Raw genomic sequence first — 19,232 nt, 5'->3', positions numbered from 1 at the left:
ATCAAGATCTGCTCTGGTACTTTGGAATAAATATCTGCTTCTGATGCCCTCATCTTCTCTTCCTATTGTGGATGCTGTTTTTTCTTCTGTTTGAGCATTTGTGCGAAGGTGAGTTTGAGGTTAGCAATCCTCTCTACAGACAAGTCTGGTTCAGGGAACTTTTTCAAGTGGAAAGTATGAATCTAAGAGTCAATTCCCTTTAGTTTTGTTGTGCATAAACAAGCTAAGAGTAGCTAATAAGGGTCTTTCCATCTAGGCGGGAGAGAGTCCTTTAAATGATATATGTTTTTCCAGTATATATTCTCTGGAATGTACTTCATGGGGTATCTGATCCTTATCCAAAGACAGATTACTGTGATAAACTTCAGAAACAAGCTTGAAATGTCCTTTTAACAATTCATTTAAACTTTTGTGACACTATAATATATGAACAGGAGCCATTTAGGACTATAAAGGTATATTACTGAAATTTTTTTTTCTATAAAATTATCCTCATTTCCACCAAATACAGCCAAACTAAGACTAATTTAGTAAGTCTGGTTTCAATAAACTTGGCCTGATTATTTATATAAGTGTACCAAGAATAGCAATTGTTTATGTAGGCTCTTTAAATTTGGTTGCATTTTTTTTTTAAACTTATAAACAGTCCCAGACTAAAGTTTATAAGACTTCTCAAAGCCAGTAAAATTATGCCTAGGACTTGCCATCAGATTTACCTATGATATCTATAGATTTGGGTGAATTCCTCTCTTCTCAAGTCCCCCAGATAGCTTGAGAGTCCTTTCTTATTCACCTGATAAGGTTGCTGAAAGAAAAGAAAGTGTTGCTCAGTCAGATCCAACTCTGTGACCCCATGGACTGTAGCCCACTGGGCTCTTCCATCCATGGGATTCCAAGAATACTGAAGTGGGTTGCCATTTCCTTCTCCAGGAGATCTTCCCAACTCAGGGATTGAAAGCAGATCTCCTGCATTGCAGACCAACACTTTACCTTCTGAGCCACCAACCAAGGTTGCCAAGAACCCTGAAAATAAAGGAGTAGGCTGTCACTCTGAGGGGTTTCATGGCTTCATAAAGTCTTTCTTGGGGTTTCCCACGTGGCTCAGTGGTAAAGAATTTGCCTGCGACAAAGCTAGAGGCTCAGGAGACACAGACTGGATCACTGAGTCAGGAAGATCCCTTGGAGGAGAAAATGGCAACCCACTCCAGTATTCTTGCCAGGATAATCCCATAGACAGAGAAGCCTAGCACACTACAGTCCATTGGATCGTTAAAAGTCGGGTATGGACATGAGCACAATTGAGCAACAGAGCAAGCACACACGCACAAAGTTTGTATTAGTTTTTTAAAGCTGACTGGTTATATCTGATTCTATGTTTATTCAGAAACACAACATTCCAGTCAAAGCTATGATAACATAACCAATGTTTCCATTGTGCCCTGTTAAAAGGAGAACAGATTTTTATTGAACTTATGCAAATAACTTTATTTCCATGAAAATAAGAATAAAAAGTATCCAATTCTGAAGGGATCAGGTAGGAAAAAAAAGATAAATGTTTCACTTCTACTTACAAAGGTATAATTTATCAAATGATTGTTAGTCATTGTACAAGAAATATTTCCTTATATCTAGAAAAATAAAGCTAAGCAGTTATATTTTAGACAAAAAGTCTAAAGAGAAAAAATAGTCTAAAAAATTATAACCCTATCATCAGTTCATTCAGTCCTAGGCAATTAATTTTGTTGCTTTCCTGTTAACAATTTTATGAACAATCAGTTTGTTCATTAGAATTCTTTAATTTCTTACCCAGTTCTGTAGTATAATCTGAAAGTTGTCAAAAACCTGTAATTGTCTGTAAAGCAATTATCCTTCACTAAGAAATAAATAAATTAAAAAAACACCCTGTAATTGTCCCCAAAAAAGCCCTTTCTATGAATCTTCTTGAAGATGAAGAATTTTAATAAAAGTAATAGAATAAAATAACTATAAATGACAAAAGACTTTTAAAATGGCACCTTTAAGGATCTGATTACTATTGACAAAGAAATTTGGTTATTTCTATTACATTTTAAGATAATTTGGACTATAAATGATAACATAGGACAACTAAATTTTAGCAATTTCATATAAACTCTAGAATATTTACATTAACAATATTTATTCATACAATATTACCTAAGATTCATCATCATTCATTTAACAATGTTAATCATATAATTTAATATATCAAGTAAACCTAAATAATTTAATAACTTTCTCTGTTTTTTTTTTTTTTTTTCTGGGGCTCTCTGAGAAATGCCAACATTAGCAAGAGGTCATAACAGAGAGATTCAAATTCTAGTTTTGCAAAAGTTTATTTTTAATATTAGAATTCTTTCAACCAATTAAGTTCATGTTAATCTTAGCCAGCCCTGACCGTACATCAAATTCTTTCTCAAGATTTCTTTTCCATAAGCCTATAATTTGCCTTTCTTGTTTTAGATTTTATCCTTTGAGTTCCCTTTTTTCTTTTTCTCTTAGACTCTCTTTTGAAAATAATTACTTTGTTTTCCCTTAATAGAATGCATTTCCTTTCTATTTACCCTTTTAAAAGTTTTTTGCATATGAAAACATTTTCTTTATTTTAGTGGTTCTAATTTCATATATTAATCATAATTTTCAAACCTTAAGAACTCCATCTTTAGTGAAAACCAAGAGAAAACAGTTGTGAACTATCACATTAGCATGCCTGATTGTCAAACTTATGAACATATTTCGTTACCTCTAGAAACACACATTTTTCCACAATGTAATTTTTTCTCCAGTGTGGTACAAGTCATGTACCTAGTGAACCAAACATCTTTATTTTTTTTGTAAGAATATGAAATTTGAGATTTTAATTGCTAAGCAAGTATAAATTTTCCTGTATTTTATTTGGAAATAATCTAGACAGTCGATCAATCCCTATCATTTAACTTGCTGCTGCTTCTAAGTCACTTCCGTCGTGTCCGACTCTGTGTGACCCCGTAGACGGCGTAGACCCCCATAGATGGCAGCCCACCAGGCTCCCCCATCCCTGGGATTCTCCAGGCAAGAACACTGGAGTGGGTTGCCATTTCCTTCTCCAATGCATGAAAGTGAAAAGTGAAAGGGAAGTCGCTCAGTCGTGTCCGACTCTTTGCGACCCCATAGACTGCAGCCTACCGGGCTCCTCCGTCCATGGGATTTTCCAGGCAAGAGTACTGGAGTGGGGTGCCATCACCTTCTCCGATCATTTAACTTAGTAAAACTAAAGTTTCAAGTTACCAGAAGATCTAGAGAAACTATTTTTAAGTAGAAATAGAGTAAGACATAAACGTTCTTAGCATTCACCTAAAAATCATGCTTGCATTGAAATTTCTTTATGAAAATATCATTTTTCTTGCTGACAAATTTTGTTAGTGATAACATGATCTTTTTTGACATTCAGTAAACAGATACAATAACATTTTCACATGTAATGTTGTCATGCTGTTGGTTTTTTAGTTAAACCAATAAGCTTGTTTCTATTGGGTAATGATTAATCCTCAATCATGGGATCTAAAAAAAATTGGGTTAATTTGTATTTCTGAGAATTTCTTGAAGCACTTCATTATATTTAAGCCAATTAAATAGGTCTCTCTTACAGTTTAATTTTTATAAAACATTACCAAAGGTAGAAACATATAATATATATAATATATAATACAAACATATAATCAGAGATCTCACAGCTTCGTTTTAAAACTTAAGACATGAATCTGGTATTACAATATAAAACTCACTAGTTTATAAAAACTGTTGCAATGAGTTTATTCTTGGAGTTTACTCATGGATAAAATCTACCCCCCCCTTTTTTTTTTTCAATCTCAGAAATTAGAGATGGTCTAGATAAGAGTTTCTGAGAAGACCTGGTAGAACATTTACATCTCAAAGACTCAGAGAGATCATTGTAAGCTCTTCCTAGAAGGACTTTTGTTCCCTTAGGGTAAGAATTTTGAAAGAATATTATACAAAGCCAGCTTTTTCTCTAACTGCATATGTAAAAGCCACTGTTGGAATGTCAGGAGAGTCCCATCATGACCTTTTTCAGGATGAAGTTTTCTTAATTTCCAAATTAAGTTTTCTTAATTTCCAACCTACTTGCAAGTATAAGCTCATATATATATATATATATATATATATATATATATATATATGTGTGTGTGTGTGAATATATACCTGGCAGGATATGAGTCAAAGGTTTATCTGACACCACTTTCTTCTGCTTTGAAGCCTTTGTTTCCATTTTCAATGTCAGTTTGTCAGAATGAAAGACTGCAGGGTGGGCTGGTATGCTGTTGGGCTTAACACCTCTAGGAAGAACCCTGGATTCATCTCAGCTCTTTCACATGTCTGTTTCTCCCTCTGGCTGTATGAAATTTCCATGGATATTTGGAACACTGGATGACAAATATTGTTTGTGTCCCCAAAGCCAATGTCTTTGAATTAATGAGTGGGTCTCCTTATGGGACCATTGCATGGTGTGAGGGCTTGCCCTTGCCACTGTCATAAGTTTCCCAGTTGACTAAGAAAGCTGTAACTGGTTGGGAAAAGCTGTGTCTCTTATCTTTGGAGCTGAAAGTGCTCACATGGTAACTTATTCAGACAAACTCTGCTTAAAGTATCCAAGAAAAGATGCCAATCAAGCCTCCTATGTAATCATCCAGTCCAAACTACTCTGTGTGTTTCAACTGAGCAAGCTCCCAACCTCTCTCAACTGGAGTAACCCACTCAGTGGCTTTTAACTGAGAAAAGTCTTCCCATTGTCTTTCATCCAGGTAACCTAGTTACCTCTTCTTGAATATAAGTTGAAGGAAAACTTACTCTTCATGGCAAGGAGTTTAACAATCACCAAAAAAACAAAACAAAACAAAAAAAAAACCTTAAGAACTGTGAACCAACACAGGAGATCCAAGACCTAGGAGAGACTTACCCAGTTGTCTAGACTCCCTGAGGGTGTAGACTAGCACAAAGGGCCTTTTCTGGGGGGGGTCAAGGCCCCAGATAGAGTTTAGGCAAATGAGACAAGTATATTCTGAGTCCCTTAGTGGTCACCAAAATTTTCACTGAAAGACAAATGCACAACACTCATGTTGTGAGTTTAGCTTTATCCAGGGTCTGAATGAGAATGATAGCCCAGGAGATAGCCTCTCAGATAACTCTAAGGAACTGCTGCTAAGAGGTAGTGGTGAAAGCTAGTTTATATGTGACTTAAAGGGAATATTTCATGCAAAGATGGGCTCAATAAAGGACAGAAATGGTATGGACCTAACAGAAGCAGAAGATATTAAGAAGAGGTGGAAGAATACACAAAGAACTGTACAAAAAAGATCTTCATTACCTAGATAATCATGATGGTGTGATCACTCACCTAGAGCCAGGCATCCTGGAATGTGAAGTCAAGTGGGCCTTAGAAAGCATCACTATGAACAAAGCTAGTGGAGGTGATGGAATTCCTGTTGAGCTATTTCAAATCCTGAAAGATTATGCTCTGAAAGTGCTGCACTCAATATGCCAGCAAATCTGGAAAACTCAGCAGTGGCCACAGGACTGGAAAAGGTCAGTGTTCATTCCAATCCCAAAGAAAGGCAATGCCAAAGAATGCTCAAACTACCACACAATTGCACTCGTCTCACACACTAGTAAAGAGTAATGCTCAAAATTCTCCAAGCCAGGCTTCAACAATACATGAACTGTGAACTACCAGTTGTTCAAGCTGGATTTAGAAAAGGCAGAAGAACCAGAGATCAAATTGTCAACATCTGCTGGATTATCAAAAAAGCAAGAGAGTTCCAGAAAAACATGTATTTCTGTTTTCTTGACTATGCCAAAGCCTTTGACTGTGTGGATCACAATAAACTGTGGAAAATTCTGAAAGAGATGGGAATACCAGACCACCTGACCTGCCTCTTGAAAAATCTGTATGCAGGTCAGGAAGCAACAGTTAGAACTGGACATGGAACAACAGACTGGTTCCAAATAGGAAAAGGAGTACATCAAGGTTGTATATTGTCACCCTGCGTATTTAACTTATATGCAGAGTACATCATGAGAAATGCTGGGCTGGATGAAGCACAAGCTGAAATCAAGATTGCTGGGAGAAATATCAATAACCTCAGATATGCAAATGACACCACCCTTATGGCAGAAAGTGAAGAAGAACTAAAAAGCCTCTTGATGAAAGTGAAAGTGGAGAGTGAAAAAGTTGGCTTAAAGCTCAACATTCAGAAAAGTAAGATCATGGCATCTGGACCCATCACTTCATGGCAAATAGATGGGGAAACAGTGGAAACAGTGGCAGACTTTCTTTTTGGAGGCTCCAAAATCACTGCAGATGGTGATTGAAGCCACGAAATTAAAAGATTCTTCCTCCTTAGAAGGAAAGTTATGACCAAACTAGACAGCATATTAAAAAGCAGAGACATTACATTGCCAATAAAGGTCTGTCTAGTCAAAGCTATGATTTTTCTAGTTAGTCGTGTATGGATGTGAGAGTTGGACTGTGAAGAAAGCTGAGCTCTGAATAATTGATGCTTTTGAACTATGGTGTTAGAGAAGACTCTTGAGAGTCCCTTACACTGCAAGGAGATCCAACCAGTCCTTCCTAAAGGAAATCAGTCCTGAATATTCATTGGAAAGACTGATGTTGAAGCTGAAACTCCAATACTTCAGCCACCTGATGCGAAGAACTGACTCATTTGAAAAGACCCCGATGCTGGGAAAGATTGAAGGCGGGAGGAGAAGGGGACAACAGTGGATGAGATGGTTGAATGGCATCATTGACTCAATGGACGTAAGTCTGAGTAAACTCCAGGAGTTGGTGATAGACAGGGAGGCCTGGCGTGCTGCAGTCCATGGGGTCACTAAGAGTCGGACACGACTGAGTGAACTGAACTGAACTTTTGTTGTTCGTTAATGCAGTCAGCATGCATGTTGGTAGAAACTTACCTCTAGTCACAAAAAACCAGAAATCTCAATGTAATGATTGTACTGCTTTTCTATGTATTGGAAGATGTTAAGAAGTGTGATTTATTGGAATTCTTTCTGAAATGCATGTAACTGTGCAAGGGTCTGTTTGTCCAAACCACAGTATTCTGTCAGTCTTTAATTTCCTCCATCTGAAACGTTGAGTTCACTGTCAGTCAGCAACTACAGTAGGTTAATCTTTGTAAAGTTGAATGGAGAACAAAATACTCTTTGCTCTTCTTTTGTTTGCCATATCTTTGGTAGAAAAATAAGTAGTGAAAAATGTGCACTTCTGAAGCCTTATTTTTATTGTTGTGATACTAATGCTTGTATTTTGGTTTCCTGCATGTAATTTGGTAGTAAATATAATAAGCAATCTCAAGCATGAATGATAGTATTAAAAAACATGGGCTTAGACTATAAAGCAATGTTATTCTCTAACATAGACACACACAGAGAAGCATACAAATGTGAATACAAGCCCTTTGTTGTATAGGGGACCATCTAAGGAGTTTATTTTTTCTTTTTCCATTTTTTTAACTAGAGTCTTCAGTTTAATATCTGAGTGTTCTCTGTGTTTTATGCAAACTAGATAATCACAAGTTTTAGATTTAGTGATAACTAAAGCAGTTGCTTATACAGTACTGTAAATTATCAGTCTAAAAAATAGAAAATCTACCTAGGTTACTAAAAAATGATATATTCAAAATAACTGGATAACTAATACCTTTTAAATATTGTAGATTTGTGTTTTTGTAGAATAAGTTATAAATTTCTAATTTAAGGTGAAAAATGTCCTCAGAGTTGTAGTGGAGATTGATTTTTTTTAATATTTTTAAAATACTAGCTGGTTCTGAATCCAAAGATTAATACTGATTATGACTAGAATGTAATCAAAGTTAGTTCAGTTCAGTTCAGTCGCTCAGTTGTGTCTGACTCTTAGCGACCCCATAGACTCCAGGCCTTCCAGTCCATCACCAACTCCCGGAGTTTACTCAAACTCATGTGAATTGAGTTGGTGATGCCATCCAACTGTCTCATCCTCTGTGGTCCCCTTTTCCTCCAGCCTTCAATCTTTCCAAGCACCAGGGTCTTTTCAAACGAGTCAGTTCTTCACATCAGGTGGCCAAAGTATTGGATTTTCAGCTTCAACATTAGTCCTTCCAATGAATATTCAGGACTGATTTCCTTTAGGAAGGACTGGTTGGATATCCTTGCAGTCCAAGGGACTCTCAAGAGTCTTCTCCAACACCACAGTTCAAAAGCATCAATTCTTCAGCACTCAGCTTTCTTTATAGTCCAACTCTCACATCCATGCATGACTATTAGAAAAACCATAGCCTTGACTAGACGGACCTTTGTTGGCAAAGTAATGTCTCTGCTTTTTAATATGCTGTCTAGTTTGGTCATAACTTTTCTTCCAAGGAGTAAGCACCTTTTAATTACATGGCTGCAATCACCATTTGCAGTGATTTTGGAGCCTGAAAAAATAAAGTCTGCCACTGTTTCCACTGTTTCCCCATCTATTTGCCATGAAGTGATGGGTCCAGATGCCATGATCTTAGTTTTCTGAATGTTGAGGTTTAAGCCAACTTTTTCACTCTCCACTTTCACTTTCATCAAGAGGCTCTTTAGTTCTTCTTCACTTTCTGCCATAAGGGTGGTGTCGCCTCCATATCTGAGGTTATTGATACTTCTCCCTGCAATCTTGATTCCAGCTTGTGCTTCATGCAGCCTAGCATTTCTCATGATGTACTCTGCATATAAGTTAAATAAGCAGGGTGACAGTATACAGCCTTGAAGTACACCTTTCCCAATTCAGAACCAGTCTGTTGTTCCATGTCCAGTTCTAACTCTTGCTTCCTGACCTGCATACAGATTTCTCAAGAGGCAGGTCATGTGGTCTAGTATTCCCATCTCTTTCAGAATTTTCCAAAGTTAAGGACCACCGATAATTTGTTTTTTATTGTGAAAATTATCTCTGCATTAACTAATTTGCTCAAAGCCTTCTTCAAACAGTGATCCCATGTAATTAAGAAAGGTATCACAAACATACATACAGCATATATTTTACAGAATATTTGTTCTGCCAGTAACTCGGTTACATTGTACATGAACATTTTCCTTATTCCCATTATTTCCCTCTCTTATGTCTTCCTTTTTTTTCACCTTTTTAGAAAACTTTGTTCAATTATTCAAGGAATAATTTTTAGCATTTATGTGTGCTAGACCTTGGAGCTCTACAAAGGAATAGATAGACTTGATTTTTATTTAAGAGCTTCCACTATAATTTACGGAGAAGACAATGGCACCCCACTCTAGTACTCTTGCCTGGAAAATCCCATGGATGGAGGAGCCTGGTGGGCTGCAGTCCATGGGATCACTAAGAGTCGGACACGACTGAGCGACTTCACTTTCATTTTTCAGTTTCATGCATTGGAGAAGGAAATGGCAACCCACTCCGGTGTTCTTGCCTGGAGAATCCCAGGGACGGGGGAGCCTGGTGGGCTGCCATCTCTGGGGTTGCACAGAGTTGGACACTACTGAAGTGACTTAGCAGCAGCAGCAGCAGCAGTATAATTTAGGTATTTTTGGTATGGATAGTGACAACACAGTATAGTACCTGCTACAATAGCTGTTATGTAGGGTGCTTATTAGTTTTTTTTTTTTTATTACTTCTGTAACAAATTACCACAAATTTTATGACTTAAAACAATGCAAATTTATTACCTTATATTTCTCTTTGTCTGAAGTCAGAGATTTTACAGGACTATTAACAAGATGTTGTCAAGATAGAATTTTTTTTTCTAGAAGGTTTAGCAGAACATGTTTTCTTTCCCAGCTTCTAGGAGCTGCTTACATTCCTTGTTTATGGTTCTTTTCCTCCAAAGTCTTGAAATTCAGTAACACTGTATGCCTTTGATTATTCTATCACACTTATATCCCCTCTGACTCTGCAAACCTGGAAAGGTTCTCTGAATTTGAGATCATGTGATTATGTTGAACCCAACCAGATAATTCAAAATGATCTCATCCCAACATCCATAATCTTAGTTACATCTACAAAGTTTATTTTGCCATAGATGTTTAGTTGTTCTAGGGATTAGGATGTAAACATTCTTGGAGAGCCAGCATTCTGCCCATCAGATGCTACCCAAGTACAGAAGAATACCTCTTCTAGAACAGAGATAAAGGGTGTGTTCAAGGATGACTTTCTGGAGAAGTAATCCCAGTTTGGACCTAAAGGACAGGTAGTCATTAACTAGGCTATATAGAGAGGGTAGAACTGGTGACCATTCCTGGAATAGAACATGCAAAGACCAGAAGTTAAATGAGTGGCTTTTAGGAACTAAAAGCTCTCAGTATTATTTTTAATAATACTGTCATGTTAAAAATAATACTGAGAATTTTTAGTATGACACAAGCAGAGTGGTGCAGCATATTTGTGAGACAAATATCAACAGACTCAATCCTATGGAACTTTGGTGACCAAAGTGAAGAATCTAGACTTTATTCCATGAACGGTGGTAAACCACTTGAAACTTTTAAGTAGATGAATGATATGATCAAGTTTCTAACTTTGTAAGTTGGTCCTGGCTGAAGTGCAGGGAAAAGATTGAAGGGAATGAGTTATGGTGGCAATAAAATCTTGAAAGGAGCCAGTATAGTGATTTAAGCTGGGAATTTGGTGGAGGGCTAAGTATGAGTCTTGGTAGAACTGGGAAATGTAGAAGGAGAAGGAAAAGTTATGATGGTCAGAGTGAGTGAGTGTGGCTGTTGCCAGGTTGACTTTGACTGATCCTTTAGGTGTAGATTTCCAGTCTGCAGCCCTGAAGTTTGAGTAAGAAATCTGGGCTGAAGATAATAATTAGGGACTTAAGGGGCACAGAGGATTATGCTCTTTGTGAGGATCAGAAAAGAGAGTGTCAGTCTATGCCTTTGGAAACCCATTAGTTAAGAGAGGTACAGAGGGAGAAGAATTCAACAAATAGATGAACAGAAAATGATGTGCCCAGAAAGATGGTGGGGGTGTGAAGCAGAGGTGAGGGGACAGAAAGGTAAGGTGTGAAAGGACATTTCAAGAATGATGGTGTAGTCAATGCTCCAAGGCTATCATTGACTATCAAGTCTGAAAGATAAAAAGTAAAAGATAGTTCAGGATGTTATTACTCTGGCAAGAGTTAGCAGTTTTAAGGAACAGGTAGACTGAAAATCTAGAGTTAAGTGTGTTGAGAAGAGAATGGACACATAAAAGATGGAGAAAACTGTACTTTTTGGACATGTGAGAAGCACTAGATACTTGGGTATGTTGAATGCTGATAAGAAGGTGTTAATCCTCCTCACCCACTGATATGTCTCCCATGCAGTAAATGCTCACAGCAGAGATAGAGGGAGTGCTCCTCAAACTTATTCTCAGTAAGTGGCCCTAATGGTAGATGCAAGAAGTATATCCCCCTAGAGAGACAGTGATGTGTCCAAAGCTTATACAAGATCTTTCAGAACCTATAGGAATCCTTATTTATTGAGTCCAGAAGCATCACAGAAGAGATACAGCTGGTCCTCCAGGCGACAACTGTAGCGTTGTTGTGTGTAATGTAAACTATCTGGAGCCTCCCTGATAGCTCATCTGGTAAAGAATCCGCATGCAACATAGGCTCTAAGGTTTGATTCCTGAGTCAGGAAGATCCACTGGAGAAGGGATAGACTACCCATTCCAGTATTCGTGGGCTTCCCTAGTGACTCTGAGGGTCAAAAATCCACCTGCAATGAGGGAGACCTGGGTTCAATCCCCGGGCTGGGAAGATCCCCTGGAGGAGGACATGGCAACCCACTCCAGTAGTCTTGCCTGGAGAATCCCCATGGACAGGGGGGCCTGGCAGGTTATAGTTCATGGGGTTGCAAAGACTTGGACACGACTGAGCGACACAGCACATGTGAACTGTTTCACAATGAGAAAGTAATCTATGTATCATCAACTTATAGCAAGCATTTCCAAAACAGCCATTTAAGACTGGAAATAGATTAATAAAGCTCCCTACTATTTAAAATAACCAGCCATAACTCTCACTAATGGCCCACTAATGAAGAAACAAAGAAAAAGTATTAAATCTGGGAAAACTTAAAAATCTAGAGGAAGTGTGTTAGTAGCAAAGTTGAGTCAAGTTACAGACTGTCTTAGAATCCATTAAACATAATTATCAAGTACTCACAGCTTTGAAAAATGACTCTGCATTGTCATTACTCAAAAGTTGGGATTACACCTAAAAGGTCCATAAAAGTCAACTGGTAATGTTAGGTCATATTCTAAAATCTTTAAGTTAGAAAGGTCTCTCAAAGTGCAACTCATATCTTTTTCTCAGATTAAATTACCCAACTTGCTTTGAGCATTTATTTCAATATATTGTTTCTGTCAGCATTTCTGAGTTCCTGATAACAGGAATCAAAATAAATTACACTTTGTCCACCACACCCCAGGTGACACCCAGGCTAACTCCAAGGCCATTGTCTGTGAGGATATAATTTTTTTCCTTGAATAAACAAACTATTTTTTTAAAAGTTACTTGAAAAAAAGGCAGAGTTATACTTACCCCATTTTGTTCGCTTCCCTGGAAACCATTACTTTCAAGGAAAATGGAGACAAAGTAGTCAGTTTTTATCAACAAATTATAAAGACATCAATATAAATCAACAAGAATTTTTCTAGTTGTCAAACCACTGTAGCAATTTTTCTAAGTATTTTTTGCCACTCTCCAATAGGAAGCCTTTTTTCCCCCCAATTAACATAAATTTCAAAGTTGCTGTGGGAATTGCTTCATTGTCCTAGAATTTAGTTCTGTGTTAAAGGAAAAAAAAGTGGAAAAAAAAAAAAGAAAGGCTTTATTTGACTTAATTGCTTAAGAGCTTTGAAATGTGAACAACTTAGCAAAACAACAGATGTGAAATTAACACATCCATGTCTCTTGTTGGAACAGGGAAAAGCAGAAAGAAGGAGAAATGCCAGGATGCTGACTTGTACCCTCTAGTGGAAACAGAACCATGTCCTTGTGATGTGTTTACATCTCATCCTTATGGAAACTGGTCAGATTGCATCCTTCCTGAGAGCAGAAAGGAGCCTCATAGAGGACTGCGGCTACAAGGAGATACCAAAGAATGTGGACAAGGCCTGCGCTTTCGAGCAGTAGCCTGCTCTGATAAAAATGGAAGACCTGTTGACCCTGTCCGCTGCAACAGTTCTGGTAAGGAAATGGGTGAGGAGTAACCCATGAGAACACTGACATGTAGCCCAGGATGTATGTCCCAGGTCTAGAACTCATAAGCTTGTTTCTTAGTATTTGCTTCAGTTTTCCTTTGTCAAAAACACACTGCCTTTCATTAAGCATGAATATAGGAAATGTACATATACACTGGTTATCTGGAATGTGAGTGTTTCGGATCTTTGACTCACGTCTCTCTATACTTCACCTCTATACTTCCATGTGTGAGCACAGGCTTTCTCTGAGAAAGCCAAAGCCTAACACAAATGAATATATTTTATGCTGTTAATTGCTGTTTTAATCACTTATATAGAAGGCATCAGACCTTCAATGTCTTATAAGGGTGTTGACAAAATATCAATGAAAAAGTTAATATTAAAAGTTGTACAGTACAATGTGTAAGTACACCTAAATTAAGACTAGAACTATAGAAAAGAAATTAGGCAAGCTGGTGGAATTTTTGAAACTTTAAACAGGGAGTTCAGTTCAGTTCAGCTCAGTTGCTTAGTCCTGTCCGACTCTTTGAGACCCCATGAATCGCAGCACGCCAGGCCTCCCTGTCCATCACCAACTCCCAGAGTTCACTCAGACTCACGTCCATCGAGTCAGTGATGCCATCCAGCCATCACATCCTCTGTCGTCCCTTTCTCCTCCTGCCCTAATCCCTCCCAGCATCAGAGTCTTTTCCAATGAGTCAACTCTTCACATGAGGTGGCCAAAGTACTGGAGTTTCAGCTTTAGCATCATTCCTCCAAAGAAATCCCAGGGCTGATCTCCTTCAGAATGGATTGGTTGGCTCTCCTTGCAGTCCAAGGGACTCTCAAGAGTCTTCTCCAACATCACAGTTCAAAAGCATCAATTCTTCGGCGCTCAGCCTTCTTCACAGTCCACCTCTCACATCCATACAAGACCACAGGAAAAACCATAGCCTTGACTAGACAGACCTTTGTTGGCAAAGTAATGTCTCTGCTTTTCAATATGCTATCTAGGTTGGTCATAACTTTCCTTCCAAGGAGTAAGAGTCTTTTAATTTCATGGCTGCAGTCACCATCTGCAGTGATTTTTGGAGCCCCAAAAAATAAAGTCTGACACTGTTTCCACTGTTTCCCCATCTATTTCCCATGAAGTGATGGGACCGGATGCCATGATCTTCGTTTTCTGAATGTTGAGCCTTAAGCCAACTTTTTCACTCTCCACTTTCACTTTCATCAAGAGGCTTTTGAGTTCCTCTTCACTTTCTGCCATAAGGGTGGTGTCATCTGCATATCTGAGGTTATTGATATTTCTCCCGGCAATCTTGATTCCAGCTTGTGTTTCTTCCAGCCCAGCGTTTCTCATGATGTACTCTGCATATAAGTTAAATAAGCAGGGTGACAATATACAGCCTTGACGTACTCCTTTTCCTATTTGGAACCAGTCTGTTGTTCCATGTCCAGTTCTAACTGTTGCTTCCTGACCTGCATACAACTTTCTCAAGAGGCAGATCAGGTGGTCTGGTATTCCCATCTCTTTCAGAATTTTCCACAGTTTATTGTGATCCACACAGTCAAAGGCTTTGGCATAGTCAATAAAGCAGAAATAGATGTTTTTCTGGAACTGTCTTGCTTTTCCATGATCCAGCAGATATTGGCAATTTGATCTCTGGTTCCTCTGCCTTTTCTAAAACAGCTTGAACATCAGGAAGTTCACGGTTCACATATTGCTGAAGCCTGGCTTGGAGAATTTTGAGCATTACTTTCCTAGCATGTGAGATGAGTACAATTGTGCGATAGTTTGAGCATTCTTTGGCATTGCCTTTCTTTGGGATTGGAATGAAAACTGACCTTTTCCAGTCCTGTGGCCACTGCTGAGTTTTCCAAATTTGCTGGCATATTGAGTACAGCACTTTCAGAGCATCATCTTTCAGGATTTGAAATAGCTCAACTGGAATTCCATTACCTCCACTAGCTTTGTTCATAGTAATGCTTTCTATGGCCCACTTGACTTCATATTCCAGGATGTCTGGCTCTAGATGAGTGATCACACCATTGTGATTATCTGGGTCGTGAAGATCTTTTTTGTACAGTTCTTCTGTGTATTCTTGCCACCTCTTCTTGATATCTTCTGCTTCTGTTAAGTCCATACCATTTGTGTCCTTTATCAAGCCCATCTTTGCATGAAATGTTCCCTTGCTATCTCTAATTTTCTTGAAGAGATCTCTAGTCTTTCCCATTCTGTTGTTTTCCTCTATTTCTTTGCATTGATTGCTGAAGAAGGCTTTCTTATCTCTTCTTGCTATTCTTTGGAACTCTGTATTCAGATGCCTATATCTTTCCTTTTCTCCTTTGCTTTTCACTTCTCTTCTTTTCACAGCTATTTGTAAGGCCTCCCCAGACAGCCATTTTGCTTTTTTGCATTTCTTTTCCACGGGGATGGTCTTGATCCCTGTCTCCTGTACAGTGTCACGAACCTCATTCCATCGTTCATCAGGCACTCTATCTATCAGATCTGAGGGCTTAAATCTATTTCTCACTTCCACTGTATGATCATAAGGGATTTGATTTAGGTCATACCTGAATGGTCTAGTGGTTTTCCCTTCTTTCTTCAGTTTAAGTCTGAATTTGGCAATAAGGAGTTCATGATCTGAGCCACAGTCAGCTCCTGGTCTTGTTTTTGTTGACTGTATAGAGCTTCTCCATCTTTGGCTGCAAAGAATATAATCACTCTGATTTTGGTGTTGACCATCTGGTGATGTCCATATGTAGAGTCTTCTCTTGTGTTGTAGGAAGAGGGTGTTTGCTATGACCAGTGTATTTTCTTGGCAACACTCTATTAGTCTTTGCCCTGCTTCATTCCATATTCCAAGGCCAAATTTGCCTGTTACTCCAGGTGTTTCTTGACTTGCTACTTTTGCATTCCAGTCCCCTATAATGAAAAGGACATCTTTTTTGGGTGTTAGTTCTAAAAGGTCTTGTAGGTCTTCATAGAACCATTCAACTTCAGCTTCTTCAGCATTACTGGTTGGGGCATAAACTTGGATTACTGTGATATTGAATGGTTTGCCTTGGAAATGAACAGAGATCATTCTGTTGTTTTTGAGATTGCATCCAAGTACTGCATTTTGGACTCTCTTGTTGACCATGATGCCTACTCCATTTCTTCTGAGGGATTCCTGCCCGCAGTAGTAGATATAATGGTCATCTGAGTTAAATTCACCCATTCCGGTCCATTTTCATTCACTGATTCCTATAATGTCTACATTCACTCTTGCCATCTCATTTGACCACTTCCAGTTTGCCTCGATTCATGGACCTGACATTCCAGGTTCCTATGCAATATTGCTCTTTACAGCATCAGACCTTGCTTCCATCACCAGTCGCATCCACAGCTGGATATTGTTTTTGCTTTGACTCCATCCCTTCATTCTTTCTGGAGTTATTTCTCCACTGATCTCCAGTAGCATATTGGGCCCCTACTGACCTGGGGAGTTCCTCTTTCAGTATCCTATCATTTTGCCGTTTCATACTGTTCATGGGGTTCTCAAGGCAAGAATGCTGAAGTGGTTTGCCATTCCCTTCTCCAGTGGACCACATTCTGCCAGATCTCTCCACCATAACCCACCCGTCTTGGGTTGCCCCACGGGCATGGCTTAGTTTCATTGAGTTAGACAAGGCTGTGGTCCTAGTGTGATTAGATTGACTAGTTTTCTGTGAGTATGGTTTCAGTGTGTTGCCCTCTGATGCCCTCTTGTAACACCTACCATCTTACTTGGGTTTCTCTTACCTTGGGCGTGGGGTATCTCTTCACAGCTGCTCCAGCAAAGCGCAGCCACTGCTCCTTACCTTGGATGAGGGGTATCTCCTCACTGCCGCCCTTCTTGACCTTCAATGTGGGATAGCTCCTCTAGGCCCTCCTGCGCCCGCGCAGCCACTGCTCCTTGGGTGTGGGGTTGGTCCTCCCAGCTGCTGCCCCTGGCCTCGGGCGTGGGGTTGGTCCTCCCGGCCGCTAAACAGGGAGAAGACTCTCTTTTTTTAAATTTTTGAACCTTGACATAATTTAAAAGATATGGGTGAACAGAGAAAAGAATGATGGTTAAATATAGTTGGTGTAAACATTGATGGAGGAGGCTTGACTATTGATAGCAGTGGAGCTTATCTAGTTCCTGCTCTACTTTTTGGTTTTTAATTACCTTTAAACAAACAAAAACTAAAGAAGTTAAGGATTTTATAAAAGGTATGAATAGAGAGGATTTATGTTTGAGTGGTAAACTCTAAAAAAATAAAATAAAATTGATAGATTTTGGTCACTATCATCAAGGCTTTTATATTTTATTAAGTTTTCTCAGTAACTAGAAATAACAAATTGAATTCACTTTTAACACATAAGTAAATGATAGTTTGTCTTTATTCTATATTGCTAGTGTATCAGCTCATTTTATTTAGGCTATACCTAGATCATTATAGGAATGCAATTTGAGATTTAATAATTTTTAGTTAGCACAGTCATTGCACTGCCTGTTGAGTTAGTCTGCAGTGTTGTATTCAGTGATTTTACTTTCAGAAACATTAAACACATCACAGACAAGTAACGGACCCATTTGGGAAAAGCTGGAGTTGGTTACTCTGATCTTTGTTTTTCACACAAAATACATTGTTGTTGTTTAGGGCTTCCCTGATGACTCAGATGGTAAAGACTCTTCCGCCTGCAATTCAGGAGTCCTTGGTTTGATCCCTGGTTCAGAAGGATCCCCTGTAGAAGGGAATGGCTACCCACTCCAGTTGCTTAGTCACTAAGCTGTATCTGGCTCTTTTGTGACCCCAGAAACTGAAGCCCTCCAGGTTCTCTGTCCATGGGATTTTCCAGGCAGGAATAATGAAGTTAATTGTCATTTCTTTCTCCAGGGGATCTTCCCAACCCAGGGATTAAACCTGTCTCCTGCATTTCGGTAGGTGGATTCTTTACCACTGAGCCACCTGACAAGCCCTTAGTATACATAATGGTCTATTTTTTAAATTTTCTTGAAATATATTTGATGTATAACATTCATTGCATAAATTTAAGGTGTACAATTTAATTCAAGACATTTGTAGGTTGTAATATTGCAATTGCAGTGATGATACACACATATAATATTATATATTTATCATTTCTTTTCAGTGTTTGGAATAATTCTAGTCTCAGTAAGTTTGGTTATAAGACTATATTGTTGTCCATATTACTGTACTGTGCATTAGATCTCTTTGGCTTCTTTACTGCTCATTCCAAGTTCATACTGTTAAAAAAAATTATTCTATCCTTGTCTTATCCCTCCACTCCTATCCCCTGGAAACCACCATTTTACTGTTTTTATGAGTTTGACACTTTTAGATTACACATATAAGTTGATATAATACAGTATTTCTCTGACTTGTCTCAGTGTACTATCCTCTAGGTCCATTTACATTGTCACAAATGGTGAATGTCTTTCTCATGGCTGGATAATAGTCCATTGTTTATATACACTACAAATCCTTTGACTCATCTGTTGACAGGCACATAGATTGTACATATAGCTGTGGGCAACACAATTCAGTAAATTCTGAATTACCTATGCTAACCGCACAATTGCACTCATCTCACATGCTAGCGAAGTAATGCTCGAAATTCTCCAAGCCAGGCTTCAGCAATATGTGAACCATGAACTTCCTTATGTTCAAGCTGGTTTTAGAAAAGGCAGAGGAACCAGAGATCAAATTGCCAACATCCGCTGGATCATGGAAAAAGCAAGAGAGTTCAGAAAAACATCTATTTCTGCTTTATTGACTATGCCAAAGCCTTTGACTGTGTGGATCACAATAAACTGTGGAAAATTCTGAAAGAGATGGGAATACCAGACCACCTAACCTGCCTCTTGAGAAATCTGTATGCAGGTCAGGAAGCAACAGTTAGAACTGGACATGGAACAACAGACTGGTTCCAAATAGGAAAAGGAGAACGTCAAGGCTGTATATTGTC

At 38.6% G+C, this 19,232-nt stretch overlaps 1 protein-coding gene across 3 annotated transcripts in view; it reads left to right on the top strand.

The window, feature by feature from the left end:
* Window positions 1-19,232, top strand: part of THSD7B (thrombospondin type 1 domain containing 7B) — a 1,246,259-nt gene that overhangs the window by 937,824 nt on the left and 289,203 nt on the right. For all 3 annotated transcript variants that reach the window (XM_044935904.2, XM_025276961.3, XM_045164228.1), the window contains exon 14: window positions 12,978-13,241. In XM_044935904.2, the coding sequence (XP_044791839.2) occupies window positions 12,978-13,241 (264 nt within the window). The remainder of the gene's footprint in view (window positions 1-12,977; window positions 13,242-19,232) is intronic.

The sequence above is a fragment of the Bubalus bubalis genome, chromosome 2 (genome assembly GCF_019923935.1).
Source record: "Bubalus bubalis isolate 160015118507 breed Murrah chromosome 2, NDDB_SH_1, whole genome shotgun sequence".
NCBI classification, from domain to species: Eukaryota; Metazoa; Chordata; class Mammalia; order Artiodactyla; family Bovidae; genus Bubalus; species Bubalus bubalis.
Note: the sequence above shows the minus strand (reverse complement) of the source record. Positions and strands in the feature narration are given on the sequence as shown.